This window comes from Pinus tabuliformis, chromosome 1_2 (genome assembly GCF_031772625.1).
Source record: "Pinus tabuliformis cultivar Carrire ecotype Pingquan chromosome 1_2, CPIR1, whole genome shotgun sequence".
Taxonomy (NCBI): domain Eukaryota; kingdom Viridiplantae; phylum Streptophyta; class Pinopsida; order Pinales; family Pinaceae; genus Pinus; species Pinus tabuliformis.
Window position 1 is genome coordinate 925,709,853 of NC_142298.1, and position 10,129 is coordinate 925,719,981.

General features: G+C 40.9%; 1 protein-coding gene across 1 annotated transcript; it reads right to left on the reverse strand.

The window, feature by feature from the left end:
• Positions 1 to 366: 366 nt before the first annotated feature.
• On the reverse strand, positions 367 to 1,338 carry LOC149208984 (uncharacterized). Its single transcript, XM_089398484.1, has one exon. It carries the CDS (start codon positions 1,336 to 1,338, stop codon positions 367 to 369), a length of 972 nt encoding a protein of 323 aa, XP_089254610.1.
• Between the last annotated feature and the right edge of the window lie 8,791 nt (positions 1,339 to 10,129).

A 10,129-nucleotide genomic window follows, 5' to 3' on the forward strand; every position in this document is an offset into this window, starting at 1 on the left:
CAAAGTAGAAGAGGTGAGGTTGTGGACACTGCCCGACATTCTGGTCGCCTCTACCATCCTTAGCAGGTCGAACTTGATGAGATCAAAAAAATGGGAGAAGAAATCGATCGACCAGCCATCGATGCTGGGGCTTTTGTCTGGCTTAAAGGACTTAATAGTTCGATGGAGTTCCTCTTCAGTAACCGGACTGAATAGAGCTTCATTTTTATCATCATCGAACATCTGTGGGGACATCTCAATACCCCAGAGAATATCCTGGATGGCAGCATCTGGCATCCTACTGTATTGTTTTTTAAAATATTCTACCGCCTCTTTTGTGATATCCTGTTGGGATACCAATAGTTCTCCATTTCCATTCTTTATCTTCTAGATGGCATTTTTCTCGCGTCTGGCATTAGCAAAATTATGGAAGAACTTCGTGTTCTTGTCACCTTCTTTGAGCCATAAGGCTCTGCTTTTGAGTCTCCAAAATAATTCCTCTTGCTTCAGTAGATTTAGTCTTTTCTTTTCAAGTTCCATTATGCTGCATTTCATGCCGAGCGTGCACTTGCCATTATCCAATATCCTTTGAATGTCGTCCAGCTCCTTTTGCACTTGCAAGAGTTCCATCCTGTCCTTTTTCCTTTTTTCGGTCTGCCATTTTTTAACCATTTTTCTTATGACCTCCATTTTATCTCTAAAAAGCAATAGAGAGGGAACTGGACCTGTGGACAGATCTTTCCAAGCTTTTGAGATGTATTCATTGAAGTTCGGATCCTGTAGAAGAGATCTGTTGAACTTGAAGGGATACCCAGTTCTGATTCCCTTTTCCTGCCAGGAGAGCAATATGGGCCTATGATCTGAAACATGTGTATTCCCAACTGAAGAAAAAGGCATTCCCATATTATCAATGATGCTGATGTGCACAAGGAACCGATCGATTCTTTTTGCTATATAGGCGTTATCAGAACGGCTGTTTGTCCATGTTGGCTTCATTTGCGCTGGGGCGATGTCTACCAAATTGTTGTTTAGAAGTTGGAGCTTAATTTTATCTGCAAGAGAGTCATTTTTCTTACAGTTCCCCCAACATTCATCCGGACTCAGCGTTAGATTCAAGTCTCCTGCAATCATCAGGTTTTCAATATCAATTATATTTGATGAAAAAAATCTTTCCCAGAAAGGAGCTCTATTTTTATATGGCGCATACAGGTTTAAAATGTTGATAGGGTGATTTTTGCCCCTGATGGAGGCCGCAATGATGATGCCTGCAAAACACCTGTAGGCTTTGGCTCTGATTCTGTGAGGATCCCATAGGGTTGCTAACCCTCCTGACAGACCTTTTGCTCCAGTGGCCACCATATACCACGAAGGGAGCATTTTCCTAAAATAGGAAATAGATGCCTCGCTGCTGTGCATGGTTTCTTGGATGAGTATTACTCGCGGGTTAGAGGAATAGAAGAGATCCTTCAGCGTTATGAACTTGGGGTCAACGCCAAGGCCCCTGATGTTCATGGAAATAATGAAGGTCATTTAGAAGGCTGGCCAGCCGTACTTGCTCTAAGAGGCTGTGATTCCGGCATTCCATGGATGGGAACTTCAACCAAAGAAAGGTTCCTAATCCCTTTGTCTGTCACAGTAGTCCTTCCTCTGAAGTGTCTGCTTCCACCTTTACTCTTTTTTCGGACAGTAATATTTTTAGCAGAATCCGGGCTTATGAAAGGGGAAGCTTGGTTCCGAGGCTTGTGAATAGTTAAAGGTTCCAATTCTAGAGATTTTCTGCTAAGAAGGAAATCTAGATTAGAGTCGTATGGATTGACAGGGGATGTTGCAGGAGAGTTGACCGGGGTGACCGACTCACAAGGTTCTTTGCCCTTATTAAGGGGTAAGGGGTTTTTGTCAGGGGGAGAGGGGGAAGACAAAATGGAAATGGGATGAGAGCCTATAGAGAAATCCGCAGCTCGTGAAGGAGCAGGGGATGGTATAGCCTTGTCATCTTTTGGTTCCGGAATATGAGGGCAATGAAAATCTGGAGGGCTACTGCTCGGGAGATCGAAGGAAAATTCCGGGATGCTAGGTTTGGATCCTGGAAGCTGGGAAAATTTCTGAGAAAGGTCCCGTGGAGGAGAATCAGTGTGAAACTGTTCATCGAGCAGCTTGGTGGCAGAGATGCTTTCCGTTGAGGATGTATTTCTATCTTTGCGGCTGTAGAGTCTGCTTTTGAGATACCTTTTATGAGGGCAATTTTTGATGAGATGGCCCGTTTTGTGACAAGCAGCACACCTGAACGGGATGCCCCAGAATTCTAACCGTTGCTTGATGATCTGGTTCCTCCAGGCTATTTCTATATGGTCTGAGTATCCTCCTTTGTAGGTCTTCTCAATGAGGATCCAAGCTATCCTCTTGTCCTTTTCACCCAAGCACCAAGGGTCGACATAGATAAATCTTCCGATAGAGTTTCCTATCACCTCAAGGGTTTCCTTTGACCAGAGCTCAAGAGGGAGGTTTGGGAGCTTTACCCAAATGAGATTATTTGAGGGGGTGTTTTTTAGTGGGTCATATCTGATGTACCATCTGTACAAAGCAAGAAAACTCCGTTTAAAAACCCATGGACCTTTTAGAATAGCCTCGAGATCAGCAGCATGAAGGAAGTGGAAGCAATACCACTCCTTCATGAGGCTGGATATGACAGGAGTGTAGCCTATGACCGGTTTCCAGTGAATTGTGAGCCATTTCCTCATCTCTGTGTCGTTCATCTCGGGGAAATGCCATCTCCCGATCAGGGCAAGATTTTACAGACTTTCGATCCTTTCTGTTAGGAAGGCGCTGTCAAGCTTAATTGTTGAGGGCGGGGTCGTAGTTTTGACAGGGTTCTTAGACCTATTGTAGCGGTTCGGGAGAGGGTGAGGAAACTTCTGCACGGCCGCCTTGTCATCTTTCAAGGAGGGAGAATGATTTTTTATCCTGTCGGCATTGTTTGAGGTTGGTATTACCAATACCTCATCTAAAGTTGATTGCCAGCTCCTCGGGATCGTGACATTGTTTCGCGCCTGCTCAGCCTCCAAAGTGGCTCTAATCAGTGCCTCTGTGGCATCGGCATCCAGCCTGTCATCCATTTAAAAATTTTCCCGTGGGATCGAGGAGATTTTAAAGCTCACTGACATCCGTCAGAAGAAGAGGCCTGGATAGAGTAATTGCCTGGATATGGGATGGATTTGATCTGACAGGGAAAAGGCACGAAGAAAGATCGGGAAAACGAAGGTAAACGGAGAAAGGACAAGGCCCGAATTGGTTATTTCAGGGGATGATGTCAGAGGAAGAAATGGATATTAAGTAGAGCTAACAGCGGGCCGTCAATTTGATCTAGATAGGGATGATCCGAGGATATGAGAATAAGTTGGCGCATGCCGAATAAAGGAGGGATGTCAGACTCTATTCCCAAAGAGTTTTTTGAAAATTGATGTATGCCGAAAAAGGAGAAGCAATCACTGTGATGAATTTCCGGTGATTGGAGGGAGAGAAACCGTTCCAGAACTGTGAGTTCTGTGGGTTCGAAGCGGGATTCTCAGAGGCATGTAAAGCAGCAGCAGTAGACCTCAAAGACACGCCACCATTGTCCAATTCTGAGCCTGAAGTCTGTGCATGGCTTGTAAATATTGATAAGATTGCTGAGTTTTTGAAAAAAAACTTTAAACATCTTGGATAGGGAGGGATTGTAACGGGATTATCTAGGAAAATAGGTTCTCTTAGGAGGATCTTGACGGCCTATAAACAAACAATTCATGGAGAACCTTGCTGAACTAAAGCACTTTAGCAGAGATTCATAACATAAATCTTATAAATTCTATAAAAGGAAAGAGAGCATTTGCACTAAAAGGCGAAAGACTGACCTGTTACAGAGATGAAGCCCACGGACGAGAGCGTCTGTGATTGCGCACGAGCAGCAAAACCGTTTTGTCCCGACTCAAGCGTGTCTGCATGGAATAAATCATAAGTAGCAACCTACATATTATTAGCATGCGAGAGACTGTTCCAGAAAGGAAAAAAGGATTGAGAAAAGCCGAAAAGGAAAGTCGCGCGCAGACGGGGACGGGGGACTGTGGAAAGCCAAAAGGAAAAGCCGCGTGCAGAACAGGGACGGAGAGCTTATGAATGGGATTAGGCCTGACGACGATGAGGCAATTGTCCGTGGAAGGTAAGTATGCATGTATGAGGCTCCATAAAGATCCAGATGGCCAGTCGAAAAGGCTAGGTAGTCGAAACGTGTCGAGGATGGACTGGAGAAAGAGGAGGCATAGACTTGGCGGGCTATGGCGGTCAGCGAGAGCTGGTTCGTCCATCAGCTAGGCAAGCTGAGCAGTAGGTTGTCATGGTGGCGAGCTTTGGTTTGCTCTCATCACAGGCGCGCTCTCCGCGGGCTCCAGAGCTCTCCCCTCCAAACATTTACCTGAAATGGTATTATTGGTTTAAATATTTGCAAATGGAGATGGGGATGCAGCGTCGCAGTGATCAGAGACTACTCACGAGAACACTACATCAACATCCACAGTTGCAGCACAATAATAACAACATCAAGGGAGGACAGGAAATCATTACCAACAACCATTACAATCTTAGATTCATTTCTTGTGCAAGGAACTGTTCTGTCGTGATTTTATCCCCTGCCGCCCTCCCCAACCGCGCAGGTTGGAGTCCAGATTAGATTTTGTTGATGAATTCGTAAATTTTATCGAATAGCAGGACATTCACTAACATGCCAGTTTTATCTCCCTGCCGTGTCAACTGACATTTTCGTAATTTACTAGTCAAGCATTGAACCTTCGATATTTTCGAAACCGGTATGTAGTTCAGAGGACAGGAAAATGGCAAGCAAGTGCTGCAATATTGGTTTGGTCTCTACCAATAGTGATCAGGTGTCGAATTTTCAGATTGAGTTGTAATTTTTCCCTAGAGTGTAGAACGGGAAAGCCACAGAAAGGATCTAAGGTTTGAGAATCTTGGGATGGCAAATGCATTCAAACATGACAACAGGACAAGAAATTTCAGAACGTGTGGAGACAAATTATTTAGGGCAAGTGAAAATTGCCTTAGTCGTCAAAGTGTGGAAGTAGGTTTGGGTCATTTCCAAACAATATCGGGGCATTTTAAAACAAAGACTAGCCCGTCTAATATGGTAGCAGACAAGGAAAAAACGGTCTCAAAGGAAAAGTACTCCGGCCCTTCGCAATAAGCACTCAAACAAGTCCCCTCTACAAGCATGTGGCAACAAGAAGTCCAAAGAAAAAGTCATTGATGATTATGTTTTATATAGTCCCACATCCACACCTCTTACCTGGTCATCTGATCTTTATGTGAAAGAATTGTTAAATGCAAACAAAGGTTGGAGGTTTTAGAAGCTAGAGAGTAGGAAAGAAATCATAAAATTCATATAATAACAACTGAGAACAAGGCTTTAGCAGAAAGCAATAAGTTTTGAAAGGACAAATGGCATTGCTACAGGAAGCTCTCTTGATAGGGAAGATAGAATGGCAACGCATGAAGGCGGATGTGCAAAACATAAAGCAATCTGTAGTGGAAAGTACAAAGGTGGTGAATGCGAAATCATCCCAGGATAAAGGGAAAATGATTGCCCAAATAGACAACCATGAATAGAAAGCAAGAGAATAAAGGAAAGGGGATTCCACCGAAGTTTCCAAAACTTGGGCTCAATTTATTAGCAATTCTACCCATAAAGAGGGAGAAACAAACATTCAGGTTGACAACATGCAAGATAGAGAAGGCAAGGAAAGACAAAATAGAGCAGCAAACATAATTATTAAAGGGGTGAAAGACTATAGGAAAAATGAATGTACTTTTGACCTTGCAAGAGACTTCTTAAAAGACAAGTTGCTATGGCAAGGACAAATATGCCAAGCATGGAGGGTGGACAAGTTTAATGGTGAGAGAGCCAGACCCATAAAAGTCATCATGCCTAGCTTGTGTGATAAATATATCATTCTAAGCAAGAAGCATCTCTTGATGGGTTCTCACTTTTTTCTAAAAAAGATTTAACTGTAAGACAACAGGAGGAAAGGAGGGAGGAAATTTTAGAGTTTAGGGCAGCAAGAGATGAAGGCAAGAGAGCCTGGATTTATAAAGGTAAATTTGTGATAGTTTGATTTGGACCTCCTTTCAAAGCAGAGCAGCAAGATGGTAATAAAGAAGAAGCAACAAACTTTTCAACAGGAAATCAGGAAGCAAGGTCAGTATGGAAAGTAGGGACAAAGACTCAAATGTGAGTCTTGCATGTCAAAATAAATAGCAATCAATTCATACCCAGGTTTCCTTAAGATTAGTTTGTTGGAACTGCAGAGGTTACCCATGGAGACGAGGACCTGGGTTAGGGCCTATTGCGGAAGATAGAGACATAATTTGCCTCATAGAAACACAGAGATGAGGACTTGGGTTAGGGCCTATTGTGGAAGATAGAGACATAATTTGCCTCATAGAAACACATGAGCATGAAGGGTGCACTGAGTGGACAACATCAACATAAACAAGCGTGAAGTGGAAGTAGGAGTAACAGTGAAGTAGCAACAATAAGAGCAGGAAATTGTAGAGTGGGGCCAGTGGATAGTAGCAGTAGTAGCAGAGAGGCAGTGATAGTAATTAAGAAGATTGAGGTAGAAGTTGATAGTGAATTTCAATAGCAGTGGTTGTAGTGGTAGTTGGAATAGTGGCAGTAGTAGTAGCAATGGTAGTGAGAGTAGTAACAATGGTAGTGAGAGTAGAAGCTTGTTGTATTTGGGTCATTGTCCTTGGTACAGGAGCCCAAACATTTTTAGGGAGAATTTACTTCCTTCCAAACTAGCTGGTAAAACCCTTTGGGGAATCCTGTACTTCCTTCCAATTCAACTAATAAATTTATATGTACATCATACATAACAAAGCACTTGGTTGAGATATATTCTATGTACTGATTCTTGTTATGAGATATTTCATGCTTGTTTAATTGCCCTGAATATTTGAAAGGATAAATTAACCAATTGTGTGGAAATTAAAGGAAATATTGATTCAACCCCTTCTCAGTATTTCCAACAATTGGTATCAGAGCAAGTTCTTTGTTGGAAGCTTAACCACTTGAAGGAAGATTTGTAGCATTCTAAGTTGCTTGGTGAAGATAATATGGTTGTTGATCCTGAAGGAGATGTTAAATCCCTCAAAGACAAAAAAAAATCAATTGGAATGGGATAGGATTTGATCAAAGGTAATTATAGTAGTGTTTGTGTAGAAAATGAAAAACTGATGAATGAGAAGGAGACGTACTACGATAATTGGAGATAGTTCGTAGTTGAAATCAGCTAGCTTCAAGATTAAATTAATAAACAACAAACACTAGAAAATGATTGTTAGCTTGATGAATCAAAGAAGGAAGAGGATCACCTCAAAAGCATGTTACAAGAGGCAAATAATAGGGAAAGCACCTTGAAAAACCAACTCAAGGAAAAGGAAAAGTCAAATAAGTTGAATAAAAAGGATAAAGAACTTGGCAAGTGAATCACTACCTTGAAGAAGGAATTGTAATAATCCAAAAGGATTAAGGAAGTTAAGAAGTTAAATGAAGCAGAAGGAATAGGATTGTGTAAAACATGAACCTGAAATTGTCACCTTGAGAGCAGATGTTCACAAGTTGAGTCAGAAATTGAGGAGATCATATGTCTTGGATGACATTCTCAATTATCAAATATCACCACTTATCAAGACAGGTCTTGGATATGTTTGTGAGTACTCATGCTACACGGATGAAAACTTTGAAAATGAGAGAATAATCATACCAAAGATGAAGAGAAGTCACGTGAAGAAAAGAAGCCTCATGAAGAAAATCCTCACTCTAAATATGAAGAGAAACCACATGTCAAAGAAGAAAAGAAGCCTCATGAAAGGAATCCTCATGACAAAGATGAAGAGAAGCCCAAAGTCAAAGTTTTTCACAAGTCAATCAACAACGGAAGATGGAAGACCAATACCTCAAGAAGTCAAGATGATGCATTCAAGATGCCAAATCATATAATAGCATTAAGAAATGGAGATCATCACCTTATACACCCAAGTATGCAGGTAAATATCATGGCTATTGTTATGTTTGTTCTAACTATGGACATAGAGCTGGAGAGTGTAGGGAATATAGCACGTGCAATGATAGAGGCTTTTATTGAAGCCCTAGACACAGATTTTCTAGAAGACAAGACAAAGTTCCTTATGCCTTTGACAGCAAAAGTTACAACACCTTTGCTCCAATATTTAGACCAAATGTAGAGTGTTACCTATGTCGTAAATTTGGACATTTTCCATGAGAATTTAGAAGCATCTTGACATGGAACCCATAGATCCAAGAAGGAAGACAAGACCACCAGGGTATGGCAAAGAAAAAGGTTTCGTGGTGAATTCTCACCCATTTGGTAGATGCATAGAGACAGGAGGAGTCTGTAAGAGAGCATATTGTTCAGGAGGAGCATGTAATGAAGAGATGGTGCAGTAGGAAAGTGCATTGTAAGGGGGAGCCTATAAATATGATGAAATCAGTAAGCATTTTTTCATGGGGAGTTATATCTACCCTTTACCATTTATGTCAAAGCGGGAGAGAATATTGGAAAGAATCAATGTGAAGAAGTATGAAGTCAAAGGGAGCGTATTCAACACTATAGATTATGATCTATGTGTTGAAACCAATGACAAAGAGGGAGATTGTTGAGTATGTTGTCATTGTTTCAAAGCAAGAGCAGGTATAGGATGTCAAAGAAGGTGCAGGATTTCAAGAAGTTGTAGGATGTTGTCATTGTTGTCCTAGGATGCTAGTTGTCATGGATGAGATGACACAGTGATACAACCCTAGCTCTAAGGTTTGGTTTCTTTGGAGGATGAGCACACCTCACATTAGTTGAGGATTTTCAATTTACATGACATCAAATTTGTATCAGAGACCCTTTCCATTGGATCCTCCTCGTCATGTTGATTCTATTTATATGTGGAGCATCTCATGGACCCTCACGTTTTGAGAGATATGCCCATTCAAAGTTACAAGCCCCATTTCATGGCAAAAATCCTCAAGGACTATTGATGTGGCAACCACTGGTTGATTTGGAAACCAAGTAATATCGTTGTGTAAGTTTCAATCTATTATATGACCAAAACCCCATAAGAATGAATGATGAAATGGCATCACAATGAAGTGGCAAAGAAGAAGGCCCCATCAATCGATGACTTGGAAAATTATTAGTTGTTGACAAATATCGTAAAGTCAAAGGGTGTTTTTATTAATTCAAATTAAATGGAAGACTTAAATGAGCCAAAGAAAAATTTTGATGGAAAGTTTTATTTGAACTTAAGCGTTTCCTCCAAAAAAAAATAGTTGCCTTCCCATTCTTGTACCTTCCAAAATCTATATATGGAGGGACTATTTCCCTCAAAGGAGTATCGAGAAATTTGATCTTCTCTGAAACTCTATGAATTGGTGATGCAACACAGTGACTTAAGGTAGTCCCAAAATTATTCTAGAGTTGGGAACCGATCTATCCTTTTTCTCTGTTGGGATAAATACTTTTCTAGCAAATGGTTTTGATCACTCTTGTTTTATTTTTTTTGGGTTATGGCTTATTCACAGGAGGTATTTCAACTGGAAATGGAGAAAAATCCTTGAAATAATCATCTCTTAAACAAATTCGTGATGCAAACAACGAACTATTATGGTTTGTCAAGCTTTTTTCCACCATGCTCAATTGAGGATTATCTTGTTGATAAATTTAGGGGCAACTATATTAGGTGATTTCTCTTTCTTTGATAATTGCTTGCAATGTTATTCTACTTAACTTTAGGTACTTTTTTTAACTTATTCTTTCACTTGATTATTATTGTGTTCTCTATCATCAAACAACTACCAAATAATGAATATCAATGAGACAAGAGGACACAAAATGTAGGCTGCTAGCCAAGGCCAAAACCTCTCCTCTTGAGAGGAAAACCCACAAGAATTATTCTCTTCTTATAGAATGTTCATATGACGAATTCCAAGACATATGACCCTTGACAAAGCCCCCTCCAATACCAAGTCAACCTTCCTTCTTGGTGAAATTTCCTTACATATCTTACAGCAACAAACTTTGACCTTTCAACAGCT

Coding starts and splice junctions, on each gene's coding strand:
- LOC149208984 (XM_089398484.1), bottom strand. CDS start 1,338: ATGGTGGCCACTGGAGCAAAAGGTCTGTCAGGAGGGTTAGCAACCCTA.